Here is a 17,897-nt window from a genome sequence, read left to right as displayed (position 1 = left end):
AAGTTTCTTATAAAGAGTATAACTTAAAAATAAAAATAAAAATAAAAAACTCTTTTAATTAAGGATATAATACCTATTTTTGTAGAAAACAAGTGCCATATGTTAGCACATGTGACACCTTATTATTTAAAAAGTAGGTGTTACATAGAAATTTTTTAAGTAATTATGTTTAATTAAATACTTTAAGTTTATTTATTTTTTAATTTATTACACAACGTTTATATAAAAAATGCATCAAATATGCTGATACATTAGAACTTCGACACCTATTCTTTATATAAACCGGTGTTAAAAAGTTGTTTAGCCTATTTAAGTGCTATCAAAATAAAAAGAGAATAATGTTTTTCTGTTAAACTGTGATGTTTTCCTATCATCAAATTAGTTCAATGTTTAGGTGATGATGATGTAATTAAAATGTACCATTAGTTCTTTTTTAGAGGGAGTGTCAATGATCCCAAATGACATAACTTGAAACAAGTATTTTTATATTGTTAAACTTAGCAAAATTTCTCACTGTGATGATTATAGATATGATTTATCATCTATAGAGCATAATATTGTCGGATAAAGCACTACACAGATCATGGTGTTGTCTATGGTTGAAGATTTATGCACCTGTTAATGATTATGGGATGACAGCATATTCTAACTAAGGATGCTACAGATCTACCGTTCCTCTTAGGAGAAGTGTCATTCTCAGAGGATGCTTCCAGTATTTGATTGGGTCCCAAGAATATTCTGTTGGCTTATGAACTTCTTCGATTGTTTATTTCTTTTTGCAGGTTGGATTTGGAAAGATCAGATGTAGAATCCCACAGCTGTTGGTGTGATTTAAGATTTCAAGAAATGACCTGCTTTTGTCATGATCAACCATGCCGAACTATATCGTGCTTCTTTTACTGGTTGATTGATGTATGTTGGATGTTATTTTAAATATACTGTTCATCTTGTTTAATTAAAGGTGTCACATTTTACTATGTTGGGTATTGATATTAATTTTTAAAATCTGGTGGAATCTGAATAATTTTAGTTTTTCTGGTCCTTCAGAAATGTTGGTTTCTATTAACCAGTCTCCTTATTATATATATGTAAAACTTTTTTGGGCCAAGGGTAGAAGTGATGTGTAATCTGAACCATCTATTGATGTTTTAGTTTATGTCGTCTTGTTAGTCTCTATTGCATCTAGATTATATTATATACCCTCCAGGGAGTTTTCGTAGTATGATCATGTTTAGTTGAGAGCCACATTCTTTATGTGGCCCACCATAGGTTCCATTTCAATTACTCATACTTTGTGATACGGTGGGCATGTTATATCCCAAAACAAATGCAGGTTACATTCACATTGAAATCTATTGGAGCTTTGAGATACAGTTTTGCCGGGTTGATTTTCTCTTGTATAAAAATGAAGGTATGCAGTCAGATTCTGATGCTCTATGGTTCACAGAGCATATCTTTTTGTTTTTCCCCAATAAGTGTTGAGAGCAATGAGAGCTTCTTAATTTTGTACTATGTTTGAGTGTTCGCATTAAGTACTGTTTGCCAATATTTTTACAATCATCATCTGGTGTCTTATATTGTCCTGCATTTTTTTTCGTTTTTCCTTTTTTTTTCCTTTTTTTTTTTTTCCTTTTCTCCCAAGCAATTGTCATGGTTAGGTAAAGCTTCTAGATAAGGTCAACTGAACCTGGATGTTGCTGCAATGAGTTACACCATGTAGCGATTGAGCAATTGGCTGACTTACAGCTTATTCCTAAGTTAATGCTGAATTACAAATGATTTCAACAGGTAATTCTCCGTGAAACTATTGGTTGTTCCGCCATATGTGTAGGTTCTTCAGTAACATTTGTATGTATGCTTCATTTAGTTTTTTCATTTTCATGTTCACAGTGATGGTTCCATATTTCACTTATTGCAGTTCTATGCACTTTGACTGGTTTTCAGTCATCTTGGTGTTGTGAGTTTTTGTCGTGTTAATTGATATGATTGCGGTTTTAAAATGTACAATTGTTGCTAATAAGTTTAGCTCTTTTAAAGTGAACAATTTGCTTTAGAGGATAAGGTGGTCTCCTTTTCAACCATAGATAAATAAATCAACAAATGATATTGTGTATGCATAACAAATAATGCTCAATTAGGAATATCAAAAGTTGTGTTTTTTATCTTCTCAATAACGATTGACATGTCTTACTTTATCCTCTAAAGCGAAAACCCACTTTAGAGGAGCCTAGTGAGAGATGCCGGATAACTTTAGGATTTTTCCTTTCTCAAGAACATGAGACATTATTTTGGTGATTGTGAGTCACATTTGAAGGTTTTCCCCTTTTCTTTTGGTCTTTTTTTTTCCCTCTCACTCTTCCCTCCCCTTCTTTCCCCGATTTAACTTTTTCTGGTTAGGTTAAGCAATGGATATGATGATCTTATGAGCAGCTGCAAAATGTCTTCACCAGATGGTTCTGTGAAGTTTGTTTTTAGAAGTTCTTTGTATTATATTTTCCCTATTTTTTAGGGTTAAATGTCCTAATATAATCTGTTCTCTCTCCACAAACTGGTCTGGTCACTGACCGCATCCCCGATAAGTTGGACCTTATATTAGGGTATTCGGCTTTGCATATAGTATATAATATATGCAAAGCCCGATAAGTGTTTGTTCTGCATATAGTATAATAATATAATAAAAATAAAATAACAAGGTTAGTTTGTTCTTAGTTCTGCATAGTACTAAAACAAAAAAAAAGCAAGCATTATTTTTCTTGTTATAGATCACTTTTACTAACATTTAGTCACGAAACCAATCCAACCACTTCCAGCGAAGGCTTAGAATCAATAAAGCGTCATTGAACTTGCTTCATGAGACATCTGAGTTTAGAACTCTTAACTCGTGAAACATGAATTCAATGAAAATATATTGCTTTATATAACGAACTAAACAAACAATTTCATTCCTAATTTTTGATAATACTCATTTTACAATCATTCAATATTCAATCTCTCTTTATCAAAGAAATAAAAAGAATCTATTGCTCTTCAATAAACTACATAAAAAAATAACTCAATATCCAATTATATACAATGATTATTCAATTTTTAAAATTATTGTGTCGATCACTTGATAGCACAATTAGACTTATTCAACCCTTAATCTCAATTAGCAACTTTCTCCATTTTAATGCATAAAATTGTTATTGTAGGCGATATTAGTCAATTAATTAAACTACCTATATCTATCTTTATATAACATGTATTAAAAAAAAAACAATCACTTGCGCATTTATGTGTTAAAAGTTTATTTTTCCCAACCCACACTATGGGGATTTATGTGTTAAAGTTTTTTTTCCTCTGAATTTCATCACTTGCGCATTCAGTTTCTTCAATTTGTCGTTCTCATTCTTGTTTGAGGGCTTAAATGATCTTCTCTAAAATTTTAACCAATTATTTTCTCTACTATCTTTAAGATTTCAACCAAATGAATTTCAGCAAACGTCTTTATCCTTTTCATCATAATGTAGTTATAGTAATGTAACAATAATGATAATATATGCTACGAGGGCAAATTAGAAGGTTGCATCTGACAGGAAATTTTAAGTGGGAAACAAACGTAATGTAAGCAATGTGTGATATCAGATTATTATAACCACTTGATGTGCAAATGGACAACCACTTGTAGTTACTCGGTTGTCTGAGCCCGTAAAAACAAATAGATGCAAATTGTTTGTATCACTGAAATCAGGTTATAGGTGTAAATCACAAGAGTAGTCTATATATTCGGAAAAATGTTTTGTCAACGTCGGTGAAAGAGACTGAGATATGTAGCAAATACAGTGTATGATAGATAATCTTCAATAAAAAGATTAATGTTTTGAATATAATTTTAAGTTTTGAAAGGTTTAAAAATTGTCTGTTAGAATAAAATTATAATCAACTATACAAGACATATTTTATATATTATATTGCAGAAATTTGAAATCTTGAAAATATTTAAAACTATTGTTGATTTATCAAAAATATTAAAAATATAAGTATTTATTGCTTCAAATTCTAAGTTGTAATCCTGAAACATAGAGAAAGAGAGGTAATAACACACCTGCAAACTTGTGCTTCTTTATCAATTTAGACTATTTATGTCTTATACACTTTTTAGATAAGAAGATGAGACAATATACATCGTTCATATATTGAGAATCATAACCTTATATTTAGGACGATGATCAATTATGATTTTAATTATTTTGAAATGGATTATTATTAACATTCACTCATATTAATTGATTAAATAATTAATTATTTAAATAGAAATTTAGTTAACTTTAGTTTTATTAATCGGTTAAGACTCATAACTTATAAACAGGAAAATTATTTTTTGAAGTTTTACTGGAGTGGAATTTCTTCACTGGAAAAGTTGAGAAAATATTTTGGATAAAATAAGAAAAAATTGACTCACAATTTTTAAATTTTAACATTTATAGGAGGGTAAAAAAGTCATTTTCTTACCTTTATGGAGTAAAGGTTAAATGTCAGATGTATATAGTAAAATTATAAAATAATAATAATAATAATAATAATAATAATAATAATAATAAATAAAATATGTATCATGAAAGTAATTGAAAAAAGTTGTCGATTTTTAAAATAAATTGAAGAAGTTTTAGAACTCTAAATAGGAGTATAAATTGCATGTGACACTATAAGAGTTTTAATTTTTTTTGTGACCCTACAAGAGTAAAACAAAATGCTGCACTCCTCGATATGAACTAATCACAAGATAAAATTCAATTTATAAAAAAGTTTAATGGATATACTTAGTGTAAATTAGTATCACATTGATATGCAACGTGAGTATCCTATTTTTCTATTTCCATACCATTAATCTCAAATTTTAATTGTGAAAGTAGGGCGGTGCAGCAAAATAGATAATTTTTATTGAATATTAATGTAAATTAATTTATATTGATTTCACATATATTTTAAAACCTTTAAAATGAAAATTTCATAAAAGAATAAAATATATATTATTTTTTATAATAAATAATGGATAATAGAAAAATGTCATTTTTATTTATGAAATGCGAACATCAAACTCGACATAAATATAAATCTTGCAATATGACTAATTTTCAAAATATAGTATATCAAGATAGTGCATACATATACACACTTGTGTGGGTGCGTGTATATATATTAACATGATAAAAATTTAAATTTAATATATTAGCCGTCTAAAAGCAAAGTGAGTGGGAAAGATCACAATGGCTGACATGAATAATTTATAAGGTCATCCTTATATAAACAATCATAAGGTAACAAGACGAGTCATGTATTAATGAGATTAATTGTTATGTTTAAACTTGATACTCATGGAAGAGAAGAGAAAAAAGTTTTAAAAAATGTATTATATTGAATTGATTATGGTAAAAATGATATAAATGGAAAGAAAAAAAATTACATGAAAGAGAACAATGAAACTTATAATTAAGTTACCAAGAGTAAATATAGGTTAAGTCTCTTGACACGTCTTAGACTTTTCTAACAAGTGTTGAAACAATTTGATTTATGAGACATAATTAAGTTGTTTCTAAGACGTGTTTAAATCGTATTCGAGAAGTGTCCTTATCAAAAAGTAATGTCCACACCACACTTAAAGAGGTATTAGGAGATGAAATTATTCGTAATAAATAATAATAAAGGAAGACAAAGACCACTACCAGCAAGCAATTAATTACATCCACAATCTTATTTCACTTCTCATTCATACATACTACCAAGTTACTTTAAATCACTTATTTTCCTCATAATTTATCGCCAAAAGATAGGAATGACAACCACACACAAAATACAAAAAAGAACAAATTAATTAAATCAAAAAATCAAAACCATACCAAATTGTAAGAGACAAAAATATTAACAAACTTTTCAAAACCTTTGTTAAAAAAGTGTTCTACTTTCTTATATACAAATTCATCACATCATATAAGAACAAAAATATTGAAGTATTTATTTTTTGAACTAAGTAAACATTTAATGAATTTTAGGATTTAATTCATCATATATCTTGTGTATAAATAATCTATCTGCTGACATCAATTATAATTTATAAAAAACTTATGTCATAAAAAATAGTTTACTTGTAATTATCATTAAAATCACATATATATTACCATTATTTTTCAATATATGTTCATCTTGAAATTTTCTCTTGTATCTCTTACTATAAAATTCATTTCAAATTTTTAAGTGCAATAAGATTCGTAGTTATGTTATATTTTTTTGTATAATTACAATCTATAATAAAGTATATGAAGGGCATACACTACTTCTGCCTCTTGGACTTGAAACATAAACTTAAAATAATAGCAATAGTCAACAATAATTAATATTACTGCAACTTCTTTATTATGTAATTTATTGTAATTTGTTGACATTTTTTTAATCCAACAATATATATTAATATAAAATTTTGGTAACAATTATTTATTGTTGACTAATAAATATACTATTTTATTTAAATCGGTGAAATAAATTGTAAATAATACAAACTCAATTTAACGTTATTAAAATTGAAAGATCAATATGTAAATAAACTTAAAATATATAAAACGGTAAAATATCTACAAATATGATAAAATCAAAATGATTGTGTGAAAATATGCATCAAATCAAATAACTAGAGTTAATTATGTTTTAGTGTTGGTTATAACTGAATTTGGCCAATTTGGTTATGACAAAAGTAGTTATAGTTAGTTAAACTAATGTACTTTTAAATACTGTAAAAGCAATTGTCAAAAGCAATTGTCAAAAGGATTCATAAAAATCATAGAAGAGAGATTAAGGGAGAGGGATCAAAAAGAGATTGTAAGAGAAGTCTAGTATTGCTGAATTCTCAAAAGCGATCGATTATGGGAGATTACAATTGATGAGACCTTAATCTTGTAAATTCATATCTTCATAGTGAATTGTCTTGTTATCTTGCCCGTAACATAGGTCTCAAGTTATTGAGGCTGAACGCGTAAATTCTGAAGTTATTCTTGCCTTATCTTTCTATAGTTTTCGTTTACATTGATTGAAAAAATGTTTTCAAAACTGCACAAAAGGATAACATTCTTCGTTTCAGTCTGTCTGAAACGTTATTCGTTTTCAGCGAAAACGAATAACATCTTTTTGTTTCAGTTCTAGTCCTGCAGTTGTAAACTAAGAACATTATCCGTTTTAGTGTTTCAGTTCTAGTCAAGAACGTTATCCATTTTCAGAGAAAACGAAGAACATTATCTATTTTAAAAGAAAACAAATAACTTATCCGTTTCAATTTCTTATTTTGCAATTATTAGTTTTCTATTTTGTTGGTTAATTCTTGTTGCAAATCTCAATATTATTTTAAGAGATTGAAATTACCATATTGTGGTTTAGGTTGAAAAAAATATGAAACTGATTGAAAAATTGAGGGTAATTTACTTAAATATAATAAAAATTACTCACGTGATTAAATTTGCTAGTGGTATTAATAAGTTAATTTTTATTCCATTTGCTATGATTTATTTTTATAAATATTATTTTATTTTACTTTGTTGAGATATTTTTTAATTAAATAATTGTCATAAATATAAAATAAAATATTAGTTAATAAGCATGTATTTTTTAGTAGAATATGCAAAAATTTCATATCAAATTATAGAAAATAGTAAAATAGATGCAAAATCTTTATATCAAATCATAGAAGAGAGAAAAATAAAAACAACGTTTGTATTAATAAAATGATAAATATTATTATTATTAAGTATAATGAAATTTATATACTCAAATTAAAATAAAAAAACTAATAATTTCTAATTATGGCAACTAACTTTTAACAAACATCTAACTAATTTTACATCTCTAATATTCATGCAAGTTAGAAAATATTATGACACTTATTGCTTGAAATAAATAAAACAATATTGTAAAAAAGATAAATAAATACCATGAGATACGTTAAAATATATCGACTAAAGAATTTTAAAATGCTGAAATAAATTGGCTAAATATTTTTTGAAATATTTTTTTTCATATGAAATAAGAATTAAAAAAATTATAATGCAATATTGTTTTTTTATTTTTTATAATAGGTGTTGAATCGAGTTTACACATTGCAAGATATTCTCTTGCATTTTTTTAATCAAATCTCATGCGCAACTATTTGGTCCTTAAGAGTTGTAAATGAGAATTTAATTATGAATTTTTTTTTATAAACAATAACAATCTTGTTTTTTGTTGTTATTGTTGTTGTTGGTGGTGGTGAGTGTTGAATAAATAATTTACACTTTCATGCAATATCTTGCTTGTATTTCTTTTTTAATATCAATTTGGCTAAAAAAAAATAATTATGCCATCAAATATTGTTGGTGTGGTATTGAGAAATCTTCAATAAATGTACTTGACTCAATCTTTTTATAATTGATGAAAATTGTTAATGTTAAAATAAGATTGATATCAAAATATTGAAAAAGTCTTGTGTTTTATAATAGTTTTGTTTATGGGTGGACAAAGTTAAGTTCAGAATATAACTGTTTAAAAACGGAACCGAATTGATTTTCAGTTCGAAAAAACTAAACCTAACCAATTTTCAGTTTGAAAAATCGAACCAAACTGATTTTATAAATTGGTGAACTGATTTATTGCTCTGAACCGAATCAAATTGGTTTTAACTTAGTTTTATTTGTTCGAATTGAACTAAATTGTTGTAATATGGATAATACCGAACCAAACTGTTTTGTTCTTATAGGTTTTTTGTGTTCATATAGTCCAATTTTACATAATTACTTATAAAAAACATATTTGATTCTAGTTTTTTTCGAATTAAAAATCGGTTAGGTTCAATTTTTTTAATTGAAAACCGGTTCAGTTTAGTTCTAATTTTTAAAAATCAATTTAGTTAATAAATTGATTTTGAAAAAACTAGTTCAGTTTTTTATAAGTTGGTTCAGTTCGATTCAATTTTATTCAATTTTTTGTTTTTTGTAATATCCCTAGTTTTGTTGGTAAACATATTGCCCATTGTTTGATGGGTTTTCTTTTATTATCATCATCATCACGAAGATAATTCTAATTTAGAATTTGAAAGAAAAATAAAAGAAAATGAGAAAGAAAAGATAAATTAGTTAAGTTTTTATGAAAATTTTCTCAAGAAAATCGCAGAATAATTAATAATTTAATATCATATTAAAATATACAAAATTTTCGTCACTAATTTCGAATTACAGTAACTAACTTTACCTCTATAATATATTTGAAAATAATAAAAAAAAATATTTGACATTTTAATTATTTTAAATAATATAGACAATTATTTTAAAAATATCTTATTTCTATATTAATGAGTAAAATTAATTCAAAATTTTATAATAAAGAAAAATTTCACAAAATAAAAAGGTATTTTATTTTCTTGCAATTTATTTTAATTGCATTGCGAAGTTGCATTTGTTAATTGATGGTTGAAACTTAATGCTTCAACGTGCGTGGGCTGGCTATGGACACATCTTCCTAACTCTGCCAAAATCTTGTCTGCATGTTTGCCATTAGCATTACTCCAATTTAACAAACCATTGCGTTATGTTATTAAATTATCGATACTTGAATGATGTGTCAGATACAATCACTAATTTTAAGTTTTTATTTTTTAAGTCTATTTAAAATGATATTTTTTTTATGATTTTAATTAAAATTAAAATTTTAATTTCAGTTATTGAAAAAATTAAATAAATAATATACTAAAATTCTTAATTTATTGAAACAAAATATCCACAGTATATTAAATATCTACAAAAATATGTAGAAAGAAAAAAAAAACCGTAGAACGCTAAAAACAAAAAAACGATTTGCAAATAACAATCATATATTTAATCCTATTTTATACTGTTATCATTTGTTATGTGTGTGGGTGCTTATCGAAGTGGTTTTGTCTTTTATGTGTTGTGTTTGTTCCTCTTGTCTTGCATCCCCGTTGGGCATGTGGGAGCGCAGTGTGTGTACATTGTTCATTCATTCAATCTAGTTGCCGAATATAGAGATAAAGTTACGCTTCACGTGGTCTGGGCAAATTGCATTCACTTTCTCCACTTCAGACCCTATCGTTCCTATTGGTCCGTCCATTCCCTATCTGTACATACCATATTATTAATTAATCCATCACCACAAGCACAGCACCAAACAGATTAGAGAATTTCATATGAATACCATTATCTGCATAGCAATAACACTAACTTTTTCAATTTGTCACACAAATAGATGTAAGCATTGTATGATTTAGATTTAGACGGTGTTCTATTTATTTTAGTGTTTCTTTCTTCAATGAAATGTTTAATTATAGTTAAAAGTATGAAACTTATGAATCTGTATCTTAATCGTGCTAGATAAAAAAGCAACCCACTTGTAGTAAACATAGAGTTTTTATAGTTTTTTGACAAATATATATAGCACTAGTTATTAATAGTATGTCAAATAAACCAGGTTCAATAATGTAGAAGAGAATAAAGTATTATAAATTTGACTTTATCTAATTGGTGGGTCATATAAGGAATCTATGGCCTAATGAGCGAGGTTTGTGTGCATATGAATGGTACAACAGGAAAGGGAATGTGAGTACAGATTGGATTTTTTTTTCAAGACCAACCTTCAACCTTCGGGCAGCGTTTTCCGGCAACCCGGCACCGTACTTCCTTCTTTCTCAATCGTTTATTTCTGGTTCGTTCCTATTCATCATTACCAAGTTTTTTCCTCTTATTTATTCTTCTTTTATGTTGTTTCAATTGTTTGTTTTGATTGTTTTTTTTGAACATTTTAGTTTAATTTTGAATGTTTTTCTGGTGTGCTGTTTCACTGAATTATTATTCTTCTATTATGTTGATTTTTTTTCGAACATCGTGCCTATTTTGTGAAGGAGGAGGAGAAGGGATTTTTTTCAAAAATTGTGACTTATTTTTTTCTCTAATTTGAGATTGATTTTCATGTGGATTTTGCACTGTAGTCTTGAAATCGTGACTTACAAATGATTTTTTTTAAAGAATCTTAATTATAATGAATAAATTATTAATGTTTTTGCAAAGAAAAAATATAATATAACTGGGTTTCATTTTTATAGTTCGCCTAAGGCACCAAATATCTTATGACCTGCCTATAACAAAGTTGTACCAATGTATCCAATCCCGTCATATATATTATAACATATATTATAAGGTAGATATATAATTGTGATATTTTAGTAACTAATGTAACAAAGGGCATAACTTAATAAAGTGGCAGTGGCATAATAGGGAGTTATGATTTTATGCATGTGTAAAACTTTGTTATATTGATAGTGTATATGAATTAAATCCTATGAAAAACATATACTAATTTGTATGACACCAACACATTATTGATAATAATTTGAGAAAATAAATTAATTGAATGTAATCAGTGTGTAAGTGTTGGATATCGGGATGGGATGTCGATTAAAAGTGTCGGTACTACAGAGATTAAATCTATTTTTTGTTTTTAAATTAATAATAATTTTAATTTTAACTAAATAAAAAAGTTTAGGAAACTAAATTATTAAATTTTAGTGAATTAAATTAAAAATAAATTTACCACTACAGATAATTTAATTTAAAAATAACATATATATTAATTAAAAGATAAAAATATCGATACGTTAATCTTTTTAAGAATACTATAGAAATTCAGTTATCATTAGTTTATTATTATTGTAAAGAGCTTCGATTTGTGCCTCAAATTGGTTGATGAGAGGACCATCTGATTTGAAGCCACTCATTCTATCATCATCAAATGACGTGGCAAACTTTAAGAGGCACGTGCGACGCAGGAGGTTCGTGCTTCTTACACATGGAATGGAACATTTTGCATAATATATACTCCGTATATACACTCATATCTTACCATTGAATTAATATTTACCATATGTGACTTGTATTTACATTTACTGAAGTTTGGCATTTCTTACATCGACTTAGGCTGTTTAGGGAATCTCTAGAATCTACTATCCTGTGGCAGTTCCCACCTCACTCCCCTGCAACTGCCAGTACGCTTGAATTTAACGGAACAGATTTAATCAATTAATTAAATAATTTATTTAAATATCACAATCATTACCAAAATTGACATCAATCTGATATGATAATTGACAACAATCTGAACTCATTGAGTACTCTGCCTGGTTACAGATTCGCCATTAACTACCGTATCAGCTGTTACTTTCATTTTTTTACTGCATCATATTTTTTTCAATAATATCATTAATTACTCCTCGTCCCAATCAATCATCGTTCACAAAGTTTATTTAGTGTAATTCTTTTAAATGTTGTTAGAGAAGTAGTTTTTTTTTAACTATAATAATTTGACATAGAAAAAAAATATATATCAGATGTGATAGAGTGTAAATTCATACGGATTATTGTTTCAACATCGATCAATCTTTCATCATTTTATATGCATTTACGAGATAATAAAAATATAATAAAGTGATTTTTTGTTTGACCTTCTTTTTTAAAATAAATTGTAACTTAAAATTTAGTAGAGAAAACATTAACGTTCGAAATATTATTTTTTAGTTAAAATTTTAATTTAATATTTTCAAAATAATATATTTTTAACTGAAGTTTATAATTGTAAGGAGAAAAAGAAACTGAAGTTTATAACCACTTCAATCTAGTAAGTGGTTTATAAAGTAACGCAAGACCATTCCAAAGCCAAAACTGATTGCAGTTCTTTTTTTACTAAGAAACTAATTGGAGTGGATGGTTTGAGAGTTTAAAAATCATTTTCAAATACCTTGAAAAAATAGAAATATGTTTAAAAATATTACTTTTTTCATGAAAAAAATACTATCATTAAAAAAATAAAATTCAAGAATATTGCTTAATAATGATCAATATGCTATAAATTATAGTTTATTAATAAATAAAAAAGAATAAATTTACGAACAAAATCACATGAAACATCAACTACTTGATTAACTTCAATAGAAACGTGACTCAATGTATAATATTACGACTTCATGAGTAACTTCAATAGAAACATTACACAATGTATAATGTTTTGACTTCACGTGAAAATATGTGTAGAGCTACAACCATTAAGTATTAATCACGCTACCATTTTGAAATTCGACTCAATCAAATTAATCTATAGTAATACCAAGTCAGCAAACAAAACTAAAAGAGGAATTATCATTATGTTTACAGAATACTCTTCGACAATTTGCTTTTGTCCCATAATTAATGTTTGTCCTGTCTCTATTAATTAGTTCAAGTCGATCTACACAAATGGATTCCAAGACAGGAACACATAAATAGTGTTAAATATCATATTTAGCGCAACCATTATTTTTATAGATAAAGATTGACTTATGTCAACTATTTTGTGGATTATCTTCATGAGCATAGCACGAATCATCACATTAAAGTTTCAAAAAACTCTATCATTCTGAATCATTCTCAATGTATTCAGAATTTTATAGAAGTTTCAATAGTGTACCATGATAAATAAAGAGTATTGATATAACTTTTTGATGTGGATTTGAGTGATTCCATATAAGATTGAAGATCTAACTAAATGTTTTCTTCAAATAAAATGACAAAATAAAAAGGAGAAAGAATCAAAGATGAATTAGGTTGAGAAGATTAACAAGGAATGCACTATATCGAAAAAGATTGATAAATCAATGAAGAATCGTCACAATGGTAAAAATGTCATTGATAAGATTAAGCAGATTCTAATCCAATAACTCAAATAATAGACTAAGTTCACTGATCATTATCAATAAGAGAAAACTCTAATTCGTTTTACATTTATCCAAAATAAGACTCTTATAAGATATTTAAAGAATAATTCACCTTATCCATAAAATGGGGCAAACCCCAATTTTCTAGACCCATATTAGGCTTACACCATTTAACTAAAATCAAACTAAAATTATAATTCAAATTAAATACAAATAAAACTAAAAACTATTATAAAGTATTGACTTGAAATATTATTTATTTTTCCTTCTAATTAACTAATTTTAGATCCTCATTATTCCCTCATTTTTAGAACAATTTCGAGCTCAAATTAAGCTTCAGTGTAACCTTCAAGAAAAAAAGTAAAAGACAATAAAAACAATATTAACGTTACCGCCGATATCATACTAAAATTATGAAAAACTACCAAATGTATCAAGTAGGTGAAGCACAACTCTACTTTTTGCAATCAACATATTTATTTTTCAATATATGGAGTTTTAAAGATAAAAATAACATTATACGTCTTGAAATTTACATTAAGTATCAATGTTACCTTCCTTAGATTAGAATTGGCGACACACAAAAAGTCCTTTTGTATTTGCAAAGACTTCAAAGCAAATAGAGCCTTATTAACATTCCCTTTATCATAAACAAATGAAGGTTCTTTTTTGAAATATGACAAGTCCCTCAAACAAATTAGGAGTATCATATCAAAGTTTAAAAGATTTGTCAATAATAAATTATGCCTTCAATTTCAAACACATTTTCATTAGGAGAATATATTTCGTGATGAGATCTCCTATCTATTTTATTCACAATCTCTTTTATCAAGACATTCAATGGATTATTCAATTTTTTGTAAGTGGATCCATAAGATAAACGGTTCTAGAAGAATAAAGGTTTTGTTCAATTCCACTTGTGATTGCAATAAGTACCATAATAATCTTTTTTGTTAGATGGCCTAAAGCATGTATGAATATCAAACAAAATAAGAAAACTAAGTTAACTAACATGTCTTCAAACCAAACATAATATCCCCTCTTCATGTAGATGTACAAGCCCATTGACCTAGTTTCTGTTCTTTGATATCCTTTGCATTCGTTTGATCACCTTTTTAACTTCTCAAAGCCCTTCTTGTACGAATCGGTCTATTCAGGGTTGAATCTGGAGAGGTCTCTGGTGTTTCTTGGGCAACAATATTTTCAGCAACTGAGTTTTTCATGCTTTTCTCGGTGCGGCAGGTCTTGATCAGATAATGAGCAACAGATTTGAAACCCAATTTTGTTACCTTAGAAACACAAAGGGAAAGGGGACAATCAGTTCCATAACATCCATATCTTGGCCCTCCATTCCAAACCACAAATGGCAAAAAAATTAAGAGGAACGACTCCGTTAAAGAATGTGAAGTAAATAGTGTACTCGTTTATGAAGACCTGCAGTTACTTTTTCATGCACACTGAAGAAGATAGAACTGAAGAGAAGGGAACAAACTGTAAAGGTCAAATTGTGCAACTAACCTTATTGTAAATATTACCAGTGGGCATCCAACCATTTCTCCTACGACAACTATTGCAGTTGCAAATTTCTCGACATGAAGGGCAAGTCCACTTGGGATTAAAGTTGGCTTCTGTCACATTTTCTCCATATCTATAATACAGTAGTAGAAAATGACTATAATAAAATGGGTGTGACAGTTGCTAACACAAGGCTATACTCAAGTTTTAGAGGCACTAACACCTCCGGGAAATAACATTGAAATTGCATATATTTTCAAGATTTGAATGAAAAAAGAAGTCATTTTCTCGATCTGAATCTCAACTATAACAATGTTACCTTGTGTACAAGCAATCTCCACAAAGCTGTCCTTGGGGTAATTCGCATTTGTTGCAATCGGTCAGCTGACCAACAGTTACATGCCTACAAGAAAACAAATTATTTCTGAAAAACTTCACCATAGTCAGAGAAACAATGACATTTAAGAATCGCGAGCCAACTTTATGCATTAACTACAGAAAGGAGCTAAATCTGAGTTCTTCAATCAAGGCACATGCATAAAACTATTATACAGAAGTTAAAACCATTCTAGAACTACTAAACGTTAAAAAAATAGCAGCTAAATTTTAAGACTCGGCATAAAGCTTTATCATTCGAAGTTTCAACCTATTAACAAAACAGCTGCAATGACTAATTATTTCTTCCTCAATCATCTTTGCCAATAAGCTATGGTTCCAAACTTTACCAAAACCATCCTACTTACAACAACAGGATAAACAATGGCAATATAAGGAACTAACAAAAATGTTTAGTAACACTAAATTTTATAGCTCTAATAGACCTATTGGATCAAAACCTGCAGATCTGGATGGTTGACAACCTTCACTTGTTGCATTGGAACCTGTGCACCAATGTTATAAAAACATTTCCCTTGTCAAATTGCTAGATAGAGACAACCTTTAACTTATGTAAATAACATCATCAAACAAAAGGCTTCCAAATTTCCCATGTTTCCCAATAAAGTTTTGTTCTAAGGATACTATTAAGTACTAAATGATCTAAGAATAAAATTTTTTTGCGAGACAAGGCAATGTTTAATACTCCCTCTGCCCCTTATTGTAAGACTGTTAGGATATAGAATAAAGGGAAATTAGAGTAGTTATGAGTTAATAGAGTAGTTAGGAGATAGGAGCTTTTGTACGTCTGTTAGTTATTTTCTATTTTTGTTTTAGGTTTGTTAGTGTTCTGTTTCTGTTTTCCTATTTCTTAGGCTAGAGTTGATTGATCCTTATCTCTTTTATCCTATTGTATAGAGAACCTATAAATAAATGTTCTCTTCCCCTTACTCTCAAATGAACTAAAATAAGGGCTATAATGTATCCTTCGAACTCATATTAAAAAATTTATAAATAATTATTATATCTTGAATAAATAAAATGTATAATTTTCGAGAAAAAAATAAACAATTTTCAATACAAATTTATATCTTAACATTACCCTTAAAAATTAAACCTACAACAGTACTATTTAATAAAATGTCAATTTTTAATTATTTTCATTTCTGAATAATAATTGAAGCACATGTCCAACAAGTCAGCCATCAAGCAAGGTATTCATTATTTATATTTATACGGGTCAATTAATTTTAATACTCAATTGAGTACAATGAATCTAAAAAGTAAATATAAACAATAAAACGAACTACTATAGTAAGTACTTGATTAATAAAAATTGTCATGTAAAATTAACCAAAAAAAAAATAGACATTTTATAAAGTTGAGATATTCTCTGCATCTCCTAAAAAATTGAGGAATTGTGACCATCATTTTAGGGAAAAAAGTAATACAAAAGAGATATTAGTATATTTTCAATAATTTAAAAATCTTTTAAATAAAACATTTGATAAATCAATATCGTATTTATGTTTATCTATTTTCTAAATGTAACACTCCATTTCTCTTGACGACCAAAAGAATCTCAACCCATAAAAGTTATTATTAGCATATTTAAATAATCTAAATAAAAATTTGATAAACTCATTTGTGTCTCTCTTTTATAAACATTATTGTCATTTTTATTAGAAATTAAAAGAATCTGGACCCATAAAAATGATTATAAAATTAGTCCCAAACATCCAGCTTAATTATTAACTAATCATGCCATGCATATTGCCTTGTCGGGTCCCTGTCTTCATCGCTCATTAACAACAACATTATGATAATGATTCTCACCATTCCTAACGACACCCATATCCAGCATTTTCTTTTTCTTAACCTTCTCCCACTCTAATTTATTTATACAACATTTAAAAAAAATTAATGAATTTAATTTAAGACAAAAAAAATGCATTTTCTTAGATCTTTTTATTATTGTTCTTAGTTAAAATATATTTTTTGTTATTAAGAGAAAATTATAGATTTAAAAAAATCATACATAATTATGAATATTTTAAGTAAGGAATAACACTAAAAAAATTTAAAAAATTAAAATATATAAAATTTGTTATTTATTTTATATAGAAAATTTATAACTTTCTATGCTTTAAAATTAATCAACAAAATTTTCTTTATGTGAATCAGATATTCTCTCCACACTACTAGAAAAATTAATGAATTGGTCAGATAAAACCGCAATGTGCATTAAAACTCTTCCTGG

The 17,897-nt window shown here is 27.4% G+C and overlaps 1 protein-coding gene and 2 long non-coding RNA genes across 8 annotated transcripts in view; 2 read left to right on the top strand and 1 right to left on the bottom strand.

Moving 5' to 3' along the window:
• The first annotated feature begins 299 nt into the window (after nucleotides 1–299).
• LOC101493064 (uncharacterized) lies at nucleotides 300–2,708 on the top strand. 3 transcript variants are annotated; one of them, XR_001144611.3, is made up of 4 exons: nucleotides 300–912; nucleotides 1,334–1,411; nucleotides 1,643–1,788; nucleotides 1,891–2,708. It is a non-coding gene; the product is annotated as an uncharacterized lncRNA (long non-coding RNA). The 3 variants fall into 3 exon arrangements; XR_001144610.3 differs by having other exon boundaries at nucleotides 308–912; nucleotides 2,398–2,708; XR_190295.4 differs by having other exon boundaries at nucleotides 307–912; nucleotides 1,643–2,708.
• A 7,037-nt stretch (nucleotides 2,709–9,745) lies between these two features.
• LOC101492828 (uncharacterized) lies at nucleotides 9,746–11,947 on the top strand. Its single transcript, XR_012161515.1, has 2 exons — nucleotides 9,746–10,710; nucleotides 11,772–11,947. It is a non-coding gene; the product is annotated as an uncharacterized lncRNA (long non-coding RNA).
• A 2,684-nt stretch (nucleotides 11,948–14,631) lies between these two features.
• LOC101492275 (uncharacterized) overlaps nucleotides 14,632–17,897 on the bottom strand; it is a 4,976-nt gene continuing 1,710 nt past the window's right edge. The window contains exons 1-5 of one of the 4 annotated variants that reach the window (XM_027337371.2): nucleotides 16,099–16,601; nucleotides 15,909–15,997; nucleotides 15,582–15,665; nucleotides 15,266–15,395; nucleotides 14,632–15,036 (exon numbers count right to left, since the gene is read on the bottom strand). In XM_027337371.2, coding sequence (XP_027193172.1) covers nucleotides 14,863–15,036; nucleotides 15,266–15,395; nucleotides 15,582–15,665; nucleotides 15,909–15,997; nucleotides 16,099–16,137 — 516 coding nt within the window. In that variant the 5' untranslated portion in view covers nucleotides 16,138–16,601 and the 3' untranslated portion in view covers nucleotides 14,632–14,862. Of the gene's footprint in view, nucleotides 15,037–15,265; nucleotides 15,396–15,581; nucleotides 15,666–15,908; nucleotides 15,998–16,083; nucleotides 16,603–17,897 lie in introns of those variants that run through there. The other 3 variants (XR_003474511.2, XR_001144609.3, XM_004512611.4) reach the window with 3 other exon arrangements.

Source organism: Cicer arietinum, chromosome 8 (assembly GCF_000331145.2).
Source record: "Cicer arietinum cultivar CDC Frontier isolate Library 1 chromosome 8, Cicar.CDCFrontier_v2.0, whole genome shotgun sequence".
NCBI classification, from domain to species: Eukaryota; Viridiplantae; Streptophyta; class Magnoliopsida; order Fabales; family Fabaceae; genus Cicer; species Cicer arietinum.
This window is presented reverse-complemented; position numbering and strand designations above follow the sequence as displayed.